Raw genomic sequence first — 16,709 nt, forward strand, 5'->3', positions numbered from 1 at the left:
CAGCCAGAAATTGTACATAAGCACAAGAAGCTTATTTCTCTGAAATGTTTGGCACAACATGTTTACGGGGCTCCCGAGTGGTGTAGCAGTTTAAGGCACTGCATCTCAGTGCTAGAGGTGTCACTACAGACCCTGGTTCGATTTCAGGCTGTATCACAAACGGCCTTGATTGGGAGTCCCATAGGGCGGCACGCAATTGGCCCAGCGTGGTCTTGGATAGGATTTGGCCGGGGTAGGCCGTCATTGTAAAAAAGAATTTGTTCTTAACTGAATTGCCTAGTTAAATAAAGATAAATATATATAATTTAAATGTATCCCTGTTAGCATTTTCCCCTTTGCCAAGATATATAACAGCATGATCATTACACAGGTGCACCATGTGCTGGGGACAAAAGGCCACTCAAAACTGCACATTTTAATCATACAACACATAGCCAGAGATGTCTTAAGGGAGCGTGCAATTATAATGCGGACTGCAGGAATGTCAACCAGAGCTGTTGCCATACAATTTTGTGTTCATTTCTCTACCATAAGACGCCTCCAATGTCGTTTTAGAGAATTTGGCAGTACGTCCAACCAACCTCACAACCACAGACCACGTGTAACCACGCCACCCGAGGACCTTCATACCTGGCTTCACCTGTGGAATCGCCTGAGACCAGCCACCAATACAGCTGATGAAAATAATTTCTAACCAAATTGTCAGAAACCGTCTCAGGGAAGCTCATCTGCGTACTTGTCGTTCTCACCAGGGTCTTGACTGTAGTTCTGCATCGTAACTGTCTTCAGTGGGCAAATGCTCACCTTTGGCACGCTAAAGAAGAGTGCTCTTCAAGAATGAATCCTGGTTTAAACTCTATCGGGCAGATGGTGTGTATGAGCGGTTTGCTGATGTCAACGTTTTGAACAGAGTGATCCATGGTGGCGGTGGGGTTATGGTATGGGAAGGCATAAGCTACGGACAATGAACACAATTGCATTTTATCGATGGCAATTTGAATGCACAGAGATACCGTGAGGAGATCCTGAGGTCCATTTGTCATGCCATTCATCCACCACCATCACCTCATGTTTCAGCATTATAGTGCACGGCCCCATGTCACAAGGATCTGTACGCAATTCCTGGAAGCTGAAAATGTCCCAGTTCATTGATGGCCTGCATACTCACCAGACATGTCACCCATTGAGCATGTTTGGGATGCTCTGGATTGACGTGTACGACAGCGTGTTCCAGTTCCCGCCAGTATCCAGCATCTTCGCACAGCCATTGAAGAGGAGAGGGACAACATTCCACAGGTCACAATCAACAGCCTGATCAACTCTATTTGAAGGAAATGTGCTGCGTTGCGTGAGGTAAATGGTGGTCAAACCAGTTATTGACTGGTTTTCTAATCCACGCCCCAGTCATGTGCACAAACTGTATATAGACTTTTCTATTGTGCTATTGACTGTGTTTGTTTATTCCATGTGCAACTTTGTTTGTGTCGCACTACTTTGCTTTATCTTGGCCAGGTCGCAGTTGTAAATGAGAACTTGTTCTCAACTGGCCTACCTGGTTAAATAAAGGTTAAATAAAATAAAAACGTGAAATCTATAGGTTAGAATTAATTTAAGTTGACGACTGATTTCTTTATATGAACTGTAACATCTTTGAAATTGTTGCATGTTGTGTTTATATTTTTTGTTCAGTGTATTTTCAACCAGAAACTAACAAATCAAAATTTTTCACGCCTTTACAGCTGTTGTACCATATGATAAGGCACAGGCAAAACAGAATTTCGACTGCGCTGGGCCTTTACATTTCAATTGCTCTACAGCGTGGATCTTCAGCGCTATGGATTGAATCAAGACCTTACAAGAAATAAAATAGTAAAAAGATTCTATTTATTTAGGATGTTCTGAGCAAAACAGATGGGTTCTGGTAAAGTTCTATGGAAAGTCTCTCAGAGACTAACTACCAGGAACATGTTTGTGTGGAATAGAATTTGTCCAGGAGTTCCTTATTTGTGAGATGAAATGCAGTGATGATACACTGCCGATTTTGCAGGTTTTCCTACTTACAAAGCATGTAGAGGTCTGTAATTTTTATCATAGGTACACTTCAACTGTGAGAGACGGAATATAAAACAAAAATCCAGAAAATCACATTGTATGATTTTTAAGTAATTCATTTGCATTTTATTGCATGACATAAGTATTTGATACATCAGAAAAGCAGAACTTAATATTTGGTACAGAAACCTGTTTGCAATTACAGAGATCATACGTTTCCTGTAGTTCTTGACCAGGTTTGCACACACTGCAGCAGGGATTTTGGCCCACTGCTCCATACAGACCTTCTCCAGATCCTTCAGGTTTCGGGGCTGTCGCTGGGCAATACGGACTTTCAGCTCCCTCCAAAGATTTTCTATTGGGTTCAGGTCTGGAGACTGGCTAGGCCACTCCAGGACCTTGAGATGCTTCTTACGGAGCCACTCCTTAGTTGCCCTGGCTGTGTGTTTCGGGTCGTTGTCATGCGCTGGCTTGTGCAGGGGGACCTTGCGTGCGCTTCAGGATTTTAATCCATGATGGCGTAGTGTGTTACTAATGGTTTTCTTTGAGACTGTGGTCCCAGCTCTCTTCAGGTCATTGACCAAGTCCTGTCGTGTAGTTCTGGGCTGATCCCTCACCATCCTCATGATCATTGATGCCCCAGGAGGTGAGATCTTGCATGGAGCCCCAGACCGAAGGTGATTGACTGTCATGTTGAACTTCTTCCATTTTCTAATAATTGCGCCAACAGTTGTTGCCTTCTCACCAAGCTGCTTGCCTATTGTCCTGTAGCCCATCCCAGCCTTGTGCAGGTCTACAATTTTATCCCTGGTGTCCTTACACAGCTCTCTGGTCTTGGCCATTGTGGAGAGGTTGGAGTCTGTTTGATTGAGTGTGTGGACAGGTGTCTTTTATACAGGTAACGAGTTCAAACAGGTGCAGTTGATACAGGCAATGAGTGGAGAACAGGAGGGCTTCTTAAAGAAAAACTAACAGGTCTGTGAGAGCCGGAATTCTTACTGGTTGGTAGGTGATCAAATACGTATGTCATGCAATAAAATGCAAATTAATTACTTAATCATACAATGTGATTTTCTGGATTTTTGTTTTAGATTCCGTCTCTCACAGTTGAAGTGTACCCATGTTAAAATTACAGACCTCTACATGCTTTGTAGGAAAACCTGCAAAATCGGCAGTGTATCAAATACTTGTTCTCCCCACTGTACATCATACGGTGCAATTAATGTTCAAGTGATGTGAAGTCATACATTTTACTTTGAAAGTCGCTAGATTGGAGTTCAGGCAGTGGTGCTAGTAAACAATATCTGGTACACTATATTCAAACTGGTGGTATTAGGAGAGTGTGGCCAGTTCGAGAGAAAGCGGGAAGACAGGAGGGGTAAAAGAGTAGATGAAATGGAGGAAAATGAGAACAGATTGAATGGAGTGTGGATTTAGAGTTGTATCAATAGATTAAAGAAGAGGGGAGTTTAAGGCTTGGTTGAGCACCCCGACTTACTGACCAAGCGGTATCATGCAGAGTGACAGCCACACACTTCACAGAGGTTACTGTGAGGGTCAACACCCTGAATCACTAACATGCTATCTGATGGAGAGGAAGAGAAGAGAGAGAGGCGATGGGTAAAGGAATAGGAGTCCATTAAATACTACCACAATCCACACTCACTACAGATAAAGAGGAAATAAGGTAAAGAGAAAAACAGGTTGAAGAAGGTGGATCCTTTTTCTCTTTCAAATGATCCTTACTGTCTGACGTCAATGCTTCTGAACATTTTAGCCATTATTTGTTCTATAGGATTCACAGATAAGCTATTTTCTCCTGTAATTGCTGACATTGTCTACTGCTGGTCTTCCTACCATTTCGGTTTGTATTCTCCCATTCTTTGTCATCCAGTTATATAATTAGGGATGTAATCCATCTCAAACTATACCTGCCCTCTTGCACAGGGGTAAAAAACCCTGTGCAGACCCTTTACTCAGTACTTTGCACCTTTGCCAGCGATTACAGCCTTGAATCTTCTTGGGTATGACGCTACAAGTTTGGCACACCTGTATTTGGGGAGTTTCTCCTATTATTCTCTGCAGATCCTCTCAAGCTGTCAGGTTGGATGGGGAGTATTGCTGCACTGCTATATTCAAGTCTCTCCAGAGATATTAGATCGGGTTCAAGTCCGGGCTCTGGCTGGGCCACTCAAGGATATGCCAACCACCATACTTTACCGAAGGGATGGTGCCAGGTTTCCTCCAGACATGACGCTTGGCATTCAGGCCAAAGAGTTCAATCTTGGTTTCATCAGACCAGAGAATCTTGCTTCTCAGGGTCTGAGAGTCCTTTAGGTACCTTTTGGCAAACTCAAAGTACGCTGTCATGTGCCTTTTTACTGAGGAGTGGCTTCCATCTGGCCATTACCATAAAGGCCTGATTGGTGGAGGGATGCAGAGATGGTTGTCCTTCTGGAAGGTTCTCCCATCTCCACAGAGGAACTCTGGAGCTCTCTGAGTGACCATCGGGTTCTTGGTCACCTCCCTGACCAAGGCCCTTCTCCTCCAATTGCTCAGTTTGGCCGGGCGGCCAGCTCTAGTAAGAGTCTTAGTGGTTCCAAACTTCTTCCATTTAAGAATGTTGGAGGCCACTTTGTTCTTGGGTACCTTCAATACTGCAGACATGTTTTGGTACCCTTCCCCAGATCTGTGCCTCGACCCAATCCTGTCTCGGCTCACTACGGACAATCCCTTCGACCTCATGGCTTGGTTTCGGCTCCTACACTGTCAACTGTGGGACCTTATATACTGTAGACAGGTGTGTGCCTTTCCAAATCATGTCCAATCAATTGAATTTCCCACAGGTGGACTCCAATAAAGTTGCAGAAACATCTTAAGGATGATAAATTGAAACAGGATGTACCTGAGCTCAATTTCCAGTCTCATAGCAAAGGTTCTGTTTACTTATGTAAATAAGGTATTTATGTTTTTTATGTTTTATACATTTGCAAACCTGTTGTCGCTTTGTCATTATGGGGTATTTTTTATTTTATTTTTGTCTTTATTTAACTAGGCAAGTCAGTTAAAAACAAATTCTCATTTACAATGATGGCCTGCCGGAAAACAGTGGGTTAACTGCCTTGTTCAGGGGCAGAACGACAGATTTTTACCTTGTCAGCTTAGGAATTCGATCCAGCAACCTTTCAGTTACTGACCCAACGCTCTAACCATTAGGCTACCTGCATTTTAGAATAAGGCTGTAATGTAACAAAATGTGGGGAAAGTCAAGGGGTTTTAATATTTTCTGAATGCACTGTAAACAGAGTTTATACTGTATTTGGTATTACACTTACTGGAGTCTCTCACAGGCTTTGAAAAAGCACCTATGAATAAGCTACCAGTACGGAAAGTGCTGCTGGCTGCTGGTAAGCTTTCTTGACTTGGACATAAATGTTTGCCAACACATGGCTAACCTTTATTTAACCAGCTGAACAGCTGCTCTTATTGAAAATGTGATTGGAGTTACCTTTGTAGCTAATAGGCTATGTTAGAGTTTATACTTCCTCTTCCAATTATGTGTGGAGGTCAAAGTAAAGTGGGGTGGGGGGTGTCCAGGCAAGGAAAGACATAGGGGGATTAGATTGTTTTCTTTCAGTTGGGTTGGCAATTACTCTGAATACTTTATCTTTTCCTTTTCCATATGCTCTCTCTCAACTATCTTAATGCTATTTAAAAGAGAGCTGGAGTCTAGCCTCTCAGTGCAGTCTTTGTCAACGTCCATATCTGATTCCTGTCACATGTTAAGCGCTCTGACAGAATCTCTGTGTCTGAAGTGGCCCCGTCTCCCTTTGTCATTATATAGTATAGACTGAGGGAGTGTTTGACCAGCTGTTAAAAATACAACTTTCTTCTCGCCCTCTCAAACACCTCCTCCCACCCCAGGTTCTCTCTCTCTCCCTTCACCATGTCGTTTCTGTACAGGGTGCGGTCCTGGGGGCCATGGCCATTTTGTCTTCCTACTGGTGTGAGGGCAGTCAGAAGGTCCCCAAGCCCCTCTGCTCGGCCAACAAACTGACCAAATGCATACCTGGGCCGGGGTCTCGCATAACTCCACCTCCATCCAGTTCTCCTGGGAGACGGGGGACGACCGCTTCGTCTTCCCTGCAGGCATGTGGATGAGCTGTGAGGAGAACATCTACACTGACGCCTGGGGTGAGACTTTGGGGGGTGAAAATGTGTCAGTGTCTCCTGACCCCTCCTGTCTCAGCCTCCAGTATTTATGCTGCAGTAGTTTATGTGTTGGGGGGCTAGGGTCAGTTTGTTATATCTGGAGTACTTCTCCTGTCCTATTCGGTGTCCTGTGTGAATCTAAGTGTGCGTTCTCTAATTCTCTCCTTCTCTCTTTCTTTCTCTCTCTCGGAGGACCTGAGCCCTAGAACCATGCCCCAGGACTACCTGACATGATGACTCCTTGCTGTCCCCAGTCCACCTGGCCATGCTGCTGCTCCAGTTTCAACTGACCTGAGCCCTAGGACCATGTCCCAGGACTACCTGACATGATGACTCCTTGCTGTCCCCAGTCCACCTGACTGTGCTGCTGCTCCAGTTTCAACTGTTCTGCCTTATTATTATTCGACCGTGCTGGTCATTTATGAACATTTAAACATCTTGGCCATGTTCTGTTATAATCTCCACCCGGCACAGCCAGAAGAGGACTGGCCACCCCACATAGCCTGGTTCCTCTCTAGGTTTCTTCCTAGGTTTTGGCCTTTCTAGGGAGTTTTTCCTAGCCACCGTGCTTCTACACCTGCATTGCTTGCTGTTTGGGGTTTTAGGCTGGGTTTCTGTACAGCACTTTGAGATATCAGCTGATGTACAAAGGGCTATATAAATAAATTTGATTTGATTTGAAAATGGATGGGTTGGAACTTTAATACCTCTAGGATTGTTCACAAGAGTTGCATATAGTGGGTTCAAAGTGGGGGAGTTGCAGTCACACAGTAATGTAACGAGGGTCAAAATGAAAATCACTGGTGAGATTAAACGCAGTGTGTGTGTGTGTGTGTGTGTGTGTGTGTGTGTGTGTGTGTGTGTGTGTGTGTGTGTGTGTGTGTGTGTGTATGAGAGAGAGAGAGCTCTTGCACTCTATAAAGAGGATTATTATCGGTGCTCTGTTCAGGGGGATTTAGATTCTAACAGCATGACTTAATTATGGATTATGACCAGGTAGAGAGAAAGGTTTATATTATTCAACCCCCCACCTTGACTGAACTCAACACCCTAAAGCTAGGGCTGGAGAAGACTTGATAGAGCCAATTTGTCTCCAAATTAATCATTTATAAGTCTCCAACCAAAAATCTAAATGAAAGAATAGGACTAAATCTAATTTAATCAAACATTAAATGCATTTATTTAGTCATGTTCTTTAACTTAGATTTTTGGTTTAGATGGAGACGTGAATCCATGTTCATGATTAACTTGAAGATTACATTTCAAATCAACCAAAGTTTGAAACCCTAAGCCTCTGCTGTATGTTTTGTCTATCTTTTGGTTGAATTGCAGATGCTATACAGGCCTAAATATTATTAGTGATGATATATGACTTATAAAGTATGGTTACATTTCATTTTCTCTGTTAATAATGTGTATTTTCTTTTTTAGAGGAAAAGTGTCGCAGTTTTCTTTAACTCCAGGAGATGAGAAAGGTAAATGATTCTGCAGTGTCAAGATTGTATGTTGGTACACATTACACAGTCATGATATAGTTGTACTGTATCATCCTCTCTGTTGTGGTTGTTGGTGTCAATGGAGCTCATGTTGGGCTGCTGTGTATCAGCTGTGTGCTGCTGTCTCTTCAGTTGTGTCCGGATGCCTTTTGGCCCTCACAGATCTGGGGACAGCTCCTCAATGCCTACTCTGCAGTCTTCACTATATTAGGAGGTTCACATTTTAATTTAGAATCTATATTTTTTATCAATTAGCACAGGGTTTCCCAAACTCGGTTCTGAGTCGTCGTCACTACAGCTGATTCAAGTAACCAACTAGTCATCAAGCTTTGATGATTTGAGTCATCAGTGTAGTGCTAGGGCAAAAACCAAAATGTGTACCCGGGGGATGGCCCCAGAACCGAGTTTGGGAAACCATGATATAGCAGAAGCTCTTATGCAGTGCAACTTACAACCAGTGCGTTCCAACTTAGGTAAGACACCCACACATCACAGTCATTGCAAGTAAAACTTTCCTCAATAAAGCTATTAGCGAAGTAAAAATGTCTCTCTGATGGAATCCACATATAAGCTTTCAATGTCTGTTTTATTCTCTTAGGGTTACTGGGAATGGTGGCTCACAAGATGTTCATGCAGGTGTTTCAGACAACTGCCTCTATGGGTCCAGAGGACTTCAAACCACACAGCTATGGCTACTCCTGGGGCTTTTAGTGAGTCTGTACACACACACCGTTTACTACACTACCACTACTTATTCTCTGATCTTTAGTGTGCTCTCCTGGTTATTTGGTCTCCAAGAGCTTAAGTGTTTACATGTTCCCCTTTAAATAAGAGAGACACCCAATAATATATCTCAAGGACTCTCATGAGGCCTGGGCTCCTGTTAAAGACCTCTGTCCATCTCAAATAGATTATTGCATATGCCTTGTCGCAATTGTGTTTTAGTAAGATAAGAGTATGAAATATGTTTGCAACAGTAGGCTTGCACACATGGGTTCAGATTAACACGATCCTCCTTGCTGCTCCTGTCTCTCTACTCTGTTTCTGTCTTAGTGTGGCATGGCTGGCCTTTACCTGCTGCATGTTGTCAGGAGTCTCCACCCTCAACAACTACACCAAGAGGACTGTAACGGAGCGGAGGTGCAAAGCCCGCCTGTACCCCCCTCGATTCCCTGACATAGAGCCCCTGCTTCCCCCGGCCCCCTACTACTGCCCTCCGCCCCCACCATCCCCAGAACTTTCACCCTACTATGACTCCCCTTCGCCACCCCCAACCTCATCACCCCGTCCACTCACCCTCTCCCTCCCCCACTCTGAATACTTCCCACCTCCCCAGTCCCACCCTGTTCCCGTCCCCCTATCACCGCCACTCCCTCCCCCACTGGTACACCCCCCCGTACACACTCCCCCATCCCCCGGTACACACTCCCCCACCCCCTGTTCCCGTTCCCATATCACCACCACTCCTTCCCCACATCTCTCTACCCCAGTACTACTCAGAGGACAGGGTCAGAGAGATGGAGGAAGAGGGGAGGGAGTACAGCCCACTTTGACTGTATGTGTGTGATACTTACCTATGAGCCAACATGCATTTGGATTTTGACAGAGCAAATCAGTGTGAAGTAGTCAGAAGCTCTCTGTGTAAACTTGTATCCATGCTGTCAATAAAACTTGGTGGAAATGTGCAAAATGATTTCATTCACAGACTAGTATGTCTTCTGTCAGTTTCACTGTGGTGCCCCTCTACCAGTGACTAGGTATCATTCATGCAATCTGTCCTCCTTCACCCAATTATGATTCATATAAAATTGTTTAGCATTGACAGGAGAAATATGATTTAAATCAGGTTTTAATACAAATTATCATTATCATACTGATAAGAAATAGTAACAAAAATAAAATTGCATTAGAAATACAAAGCATAATGTGAAACCAAACATGTTCATATTTACACATATCTCAATGTGCAACGAGCAAATATGCTCTGTCAGATTTCAAGATCTATCTGTCTGTCTGTCAGTCCATGGGTGTGTCTGGGGGATAGGTTGATTCAGACAAACGGAAGTTAATCTACACAATAAGACTAATGGTACAAAGCATAAAATAATGACATAACTAAAAAGAGTGGTGGTCCAGTTAGCAGTGAGGTTAGTACGAATGTTCCATTCCATGTATGGACATTGGCAAATACATTATATTCTTTGTCTTATTCAGCACACTATAGTAGGGCTGTAAGTCAAACGGGGTAATGATCGTTGACAGTTTCCGAAATTGGATTCTGTTTGCGACACTAGTCAATTCATCCTTCTATTTGGTTTTGAGTGTTTTGGCCTTGTTTTATTCTGAGCCTAATTGAGAAATAAATCAAATGTAAGCAAGAATAGTTCAGGACTATGATTCTGAAATAATGAGATACTGTCAGTCTATACTCTCTGACTCCCCTATACCTTCAACGAATATATGAGGGCTGTAAAAGTTTCATTCACTTTGAAAATGTTGTCCCACTTTATATTAAGAGCCCATGAAAACTAAACATGGACTTGGTAATATGTGGGCAGGACAGGTAGGTTATTATTATGTGGGCAGGACAGGTAGGTTATTACTATGTGGGCAGGACAGGTAGGTTATAACGATGTAAATCCATATGTTTAGACACACTTCAGTGGGAACCAAAGATACATGGATGAAAATCTGTGGATAACAACTCTCCCCTTTTGTATCCCACACTCATATCCATACCTAATTGTACAAAAAACGATCAGATCGTAAGATATTGAGCCTGTCCCTTGGGTTTGGGCTGGTCTTCTGCTTCTAGTTTGCGGTCTTCTTTCGCAGGACAAAGTAGATTATACTGGAGATGAAGGTGAACGCAAAGGAGATCCAGGCCAGAATGAAGGAGTGGCCATACCAACCATCCGATTCATTCTTGTGAAAGATGTCTGTGTAGATGGAGGCAGCGATCATGATGCACAGGCCTGGAGGGAGGGAGGGACAAACATCAAGCAAAGACAGAAATAGTTGTTTAACAGGTTGAAGATTGAACGTTTTTAGGGCAATACGTACAGGCTAGGAGCTGGAAGATGCCAGAGAAGGTGAATCTCTGTCCCTTTGACAGAGTGAAGAGCTGTCCCACAAACACAAACAGGCCAAGGGAAGAGAATATGCAGGCCAGAATGGAGCTAGCCTGCACTGCCTGGAGGTATTCTGTAGAGGGAGACAGAGACAGACACTGAGTAAGGACTATTTACATAACAGACACACCCAGAAAAAAACACCATATTAACGAAACAGTGTTGTGTCACGCTCTGGAATGCAGAGGTGAAAGGGGCAGTTCTGTTTTTTTAGAAACACAATGAAAGTATTTTAATGTGGAAAATTGTGTGCTAAGGAATATTTATGAGAGGATTTAAGACGAGTTCATTTCGTAGGTTGTAAAAGGGTTTCTCAGCAATCAAATAAAACACTGAGAGATACAACATTGCTACATACATACATACTTTTGACCACACATTCACTAAAGGTCTACACACAAACTCACTGTATTTGTAATGCACTTTCAGTGTACATACTCAAGCAAATCTGAACCTCCCCAACAGCCCCAACCCTGTCTCTGATCCTGCCACACCCTCTGTTCAGTTTCCTCTATGAGAAAATGGCATTGTTCTCCCTCGTTGGGCAATAGAGTGTTTACTGATCAATCATGCTTCAGTGACAGACACACAGAGACAGGTTAGATGGCAGGCTTAGTCTGACAGTTGTTATGGAGCTCTACCCCGAATTCAACCAAACCTCCAGCGCAGTAAACCCATATCCTGGAGAAACTACACTGTTCCTATTTCTGTGCTGCAAAAATGTATATCTTGGGGTGACTTGAGACAGAAAAAAAAACATTTAATTCACATGTAGGATGATATTTACATATACTGTATATCCAGGAGCAATGCTAATTTCCTGCAGTGCTGTTTTTTTCCCACAGAGAATGTTTCCTTACATTTTAGCCCAGCGGTTCAGTATGGCCCAGGCTTACCTTGAGGGTACTGGCCGGGGAGATCGTTGGAGCTCCAGGTTCCATTGGTCAGTATCCACCTGGCCCACACATCAGTGGACACCGTTTTTGTTATCCACCAGGCCTGGACAGGACAGAGAGGAGAGATAGTCAATGGACATCCACAGGTTCATGTGTTGTGTCGTCACATGCATTTGGAAGTCCAGGCACAGGGATAACGGGCAATGGGTGGAATGTACATCTGTAGAACGTAGCAGCATACCACAGCAGCCAGGTACGCTCCTCTCACTACAACAGGCCTTGTAACACTCACTGGGATCCCACACGCCAACAAGAGCATGTTTATGCAGCCACATTGTTGACGATAACGCACAGGCAAACACACGCCACACAAACACACACTTAGGGTGATGAAACACTGGCCAACCTGTTTGTCACCGATCTTCTTTCAGGGGTGAGAGTGAGCTCAGAAATGTAGTCCAGAATACCAAAGTGGAACACTGACAGAACAGCACCAAAGGCCTGAGCCGATGAGGGCTAACATAGCATGCTTTCATCTTTTGATTCAACACTCCACAGACATAGTGAAAGAGACGTGCACTCATGTGTAGCTCCACAGGGCTATGTCAACATGAAGAGAACTAAGTGGAGGATGAGCAGTAGGGGATTACTTACATTGTCGATAGTTGCCACTAGGAGGAGGATGATGCTGGTGAGGTGAAGGAGGAAGATTCCGGCTAGAAGAACCAACATGATTACTGAGAGAAAGACAGAACAAGGGAGAGGGAGAAAGTATATATATTTTGTTAAAAGTTGGTCAAACACTTCCTCGTTCTATACCCTATCAAATAAAGCGATACTGGGGGACACAGACACTGTCACGGGGCTTAACATGAGTGACAGGAATAAGATACTCTATTGTTTTGTACTCTTGCTGTACAGTGTCCTTGGGTTTCTTGAAAGTTGCTTTAAATCTCATGTATTTTTTTTATTATTAAATACTATTAGGGTTAGGGTGGATGGATGGATGTTGACAAAGGTTGCACACTGAGGCTTGGCTTCAGCACTTTGAAACAGGCAGTCATTAATGATGGAAGGTCTGAGTCTGCACCCCCCCAGGGCGCAGCTTCAGCACTTTGAAACAGGCAGTCATTAATGATGGAAGGTCTGAGTCTGCACCCCCCCCCCCCCCCCCAGGGCGCGGCTTCAGCACTTTGAAACAGGCAGTCATTAATGATGGAAGGTCTGAGTCTGCAGGCAGTCATTAATGATGGAAGGTCTGAGTCTGCACCCCCCCAGGGCGCGGCTTCAGCACTTTGAAACAGGCAGTCATTAATGATGGAAGGTCTGAGTCTGCACCCCCCCAGGGCGCGGCTTCAGCACTTTGAAACAGGCAGTCATTAATGATGGAAGGTCTGAGTCTGCACCCCCCCAGGGTGCGGCTTCAGCACTTTGAAACAGGCAGTCATTAATGATGGAAGGTCTGAGTCTGCACCCCCCCAGGGCGCGGCTTCAGCACTTTGAAACAGGCAGTCATTAATGATGGAAGGTCTGAGTCTGCACCCCCCCAGGGCGCGGCTACAGCACTTTGAAACAGGCAGTCATTAATGATGGAAGGTCTGAGTCTGCACCCCCCCAGGGCGCGGCTTCAGCACTTTGAAACAGGCAGTCATTAATGATGGAAGGTCTGAGTCTGCACCCCCCCCCAGGGCGCTGCTTCATAACTCTTGATGGGTTATAGCCACACACACTAACAGAAATGGAGGGAGGCGTGATAAAAAATGAATCTAAAGGATTCAGAGGAAGAGATTTGAGATAGGACATAGCGATTGGTCAAGCCAGGTAGTGAAGGCCTGGGAAACAGAGAGTGAGAAAATCAGAGGGATAAATGGGGAAGCTTTGGCAGGAGATGAGTTGCAGCTTGCAACAAACCGCCACTCCTTAAAATAACTGCACAAAATACCTACTCCCCTGCCTGCCCCACCTCCCCCAAATAAACACACACACACACACCTTAACCCAGGGGTTCTCAAACATTATGGGGCCGGGGACCCCTTTTGTGATAGTAAATTCATCATGGACCCCCCCCCCCCCCCCCCCCCCATAATCAGAACACAACTCAAGTTAGATAATAATAGCATACAAGGAGTATTGCCATGACCTCGGCAGTGTGTGGACAGACAAACCAAGTTTTGAGCCCTAGGTTGGAACATTTTAAAGGCTCGCCTGTTGCCAAACGTTGCCGTTTCCAAGCTAATTTCCTGCAAATCTACAGATGTTGTCATGTGGCAGAGATTTTTTGTTGTTGCAGCTTTTAAGCTGATATCCTAATATCCTGATATCCTAATATCCTAATATCCTACAATTCTACACATTTTTCTATGAGGCAGAGAGAAAAACTTAACAGTTTTAAAGATTCAATTACACTGCATTTATGTAAAATTATTGTGGATGTGTAATTTTTTAAATATATATTTTGAGATCTGGCTGTGAACCCACTGCAAGCCATTGTTAGTGGGTTTGTATGACCCCACATTGAGAATGCCTGCCTTAACCAATTCAGATTAACTAGGCAGCTCAACTCAAAATATTGATAAACGATCTCAATTCACCAATTACAATGGCCATTATTTGATTTATCCATTCTGTAAAGATCATAAATAATAATAAAAAAAGCTGAATGACTGTTTGAATGGCCATTGTCAGTAGAGAGAAGGCGAGATTGTATTTAGGAAGAACAAGCATCAAGAAATCATATTGTGAGAACAACTCAGGGATACACTTTCGAGTTCCTTCCCACCCCTACTACTGGCAATAGAGCGGCCTGGGATCTGGTGGGTGTGGACAGAGTGAGGCGAGAGGCCATCTGGAATGCAGGGAACCTCTCTGGGATAAAGGGCTGGTCTGGGTTGGGTCCAGACATGTGATCTACATCCACACCGACCCACCCCAAGTTGTTTCCCGCCCACGTACACATCAAAATTACAGTAATTGGGAACAAGTACTTCTTAGTTAGCTCAACTGTGTGTAAATATTTGAGTACACAAAAGATGGTCTGTGTAATTTCTCATATGAGAGCTTCCCATCTAAGTGCTGAAGGGACAAATGAAGAGGGAACTCGATCTAGTCTTAGACAATTAAACCTCTGACTGTCTGAGCTGACAGCTGCTGAGGGAAGTTTAGCCCTGTTCTGTTCTGTGAAGGAAATACAAAGTACACCCTATCTAACCTCAGCAGTTTGCCAGAGTCACATAGAGTAAACACTGAATTCATGACAATCTCCCTGCCTTCTAGGATGGAGCATAGTTCCATCATGCACTCAGCTATCGACCAGAAATGACAGGACAGGTTTCATGGGCTAAAGTGTGTGCATTATGAACTTTAATTAAATGTATACTTAAAGTTTCAGAATTGCAGTGCATTTGGATTTTCACCTTGTAATGTTTGTTTTAGAACCAGCTACCTGAACAAGCCCATACTGAACTTACCTGGCAAAGGAATAAACTACCAGTATCACTTGCACTACAAAAGACATGCTAGCTACAATTCTAATTAATTCACTCCTCTACTGACTGTGTGAAATTGTATTAGTCTTGAGAGTAATACAACAGAAGGTATGCATATAGGCTATTATCATTTAAAAAACACATGAAGAGCATGTCAAAGAGTTGAGAGTTCTGAAGGAGAACACAAATGTCCAACTTACTTTTTGATGGTAGCCTTTCTGTTGAAGCCCAATTCCTTCTGCTCCCTAAGTTCCAAATGTCAGACTCAGCCCTCGCCGCCAAGGCACGCACAAACACTTACAACCACACATCCACCCACTTCTCTCCCTCCCTCTTTTCCTCAAGTCCACACCCCACCCAAATCTCTCCCTCCGTTGCTCTCTCTCTCGCTCTCTCTCTCTGTCTCACATGCATGCAATTACCCAAAAGCCACTATTTCAACAACTTTGTGGTGGAGTATTTGTTTTTCATGTTCTAGCTATGTCTTTGTCACTCTGTCTATTTAGGCCATTATATCCATGAGTCCTCAGAGGAAGCTCACTGACTCACCTACAGATGTTTGGGGAACTCCCAAAATATTGTTATGAATTCAAATCCCTGCTGCCATGGAGACTCAGTAGTAGCCAGAGCGACCACATTGTTGCTGTTGTATCTCCACACACTGACGTGGTGGGTGTAGTGTTTCTGCCTGATCCCCACCCCCTCTCTCCATTCCCCCTCCAAAGCTCTCTCTCCGGGAGGATAGTCAGGATGAAGGAATGTAGTTGGTTGGGAGGGAGGGAGAGGAGGAGGTAACAAGTGCAAGTCATAGCCTGAGAGAGAGGAAGAGAGAGATTGTGTGTTTGCATGAGAACGACTGAGAGAAACCTGTTTCCCACTAGTTCAATTCATATTCACACTTGATTGATAGATATAGTGCACTATCTAGGACAATAGTCTGACAATATAAGTAGAGGGAAAGAAACCTACTTCTATTGACCACTACTGAGGTAATGTGCTTCATACAGAGTGCTTCAGCAGCCTCAGGTGATGTCACAGGGTAATGATGGGGTTTCAGACATGTTTGGCCAAGTGACTTATCCAATGGGCAAGTCACATACTGGGTTATTGGTGGATACGGTTCCACAAACAGCATACCTCACTTGGGTCAAAGTCAAGGAATGTGGAGTAAACTAAAGATGTACTGTGGACTCCCCACACCCAACACTAAGACTGTGACTGTCACAAATCCAATAGGATACACCTTAGCCCCTAGGGGGACAGGCAACTCAAATAATGGGCCTCAAATATAGAAAAAGGCAGAGAGGGAATTTAGAAATGTTGTCTAGCCTGCCTCTTCCCACGGTGTATCGACAACACCTACCTGACAGGTGAGGTAAGCTAGCTTGGGTACAGTGTGGCCTACGATATATCCCTGCTTCCTCTGTCTGCCTATGG

General features: G+C 44.1%; 1 protein-coding gene and 1 pseudogene across 2 annotated transcripts; one reads left to right on the forward strand and one right to left on the reverse strand.

Moving 5' to 3' along the window:
* The first annotated feature begins 1,189 nt into the window (after window positions 1–1,189).
* On the forward strand, window positions 1,190–9,439 carry LOC115109896 (germ cell-specific gene 1-like protein; annotated as a pseudogene).
* Window positions 9,440–9,591: 152 nt separating this feature from the next.
* On the reverse strand, window positions 9,592–15,938 carry LOC115110471 (epithelial membrane protein 2-like). 2 transcript variants are annotated; one of them, XM_029636164.2, is made up of 5 exons: window positions 15,822–15,938; window positions 12,442–12,524; window positions 11,788–11,890; window positions 10,824–10,964; window positions 9,592–10,735 (listed from the first exon to the last, which is right to left on the reverse strand). In XM_029636164.2, exons 2-5 carry the CDS (start codon window positions 12,517–12,519, stop codon window positions 10,572–10,574), a joined length of 486 nt encoding a protein of 161 aa, XP_029492024.1. In that variant the 5' UTR covers window positions 12,520–12,524; window positions 15,822–15,938; the 3' UTR covers window positions 9,592–10,571. The 2 variants fall into 2 exon arrangements, with proteins under 2 accessions (XP_029492024.1, XP_029492023.1); XM_029636163.2 differs by lacking the exon at window positions 15,822–15,938 and adding an exon at window positions 15,473–15,634.
* Between the last annotated feature and the right edge of the window lie 771 nt (window positions 15,939–16,709).

This window comes from Oncorhynchus nerka, linkage group LG26, assembly GCF_034236695.1.
Source record: "Oncorhynchus nerka isolate Pitt River linkage group LG26, Oner_Uvic_2.0, whole genome shotgun sequence".
Lineage (NCBI taxonomy): Eukaryota > Metazoa > Chordata > Actinopteri > Salmoniformes > Salmonidae > Oncorhynchus > Oncorhynchus nerka.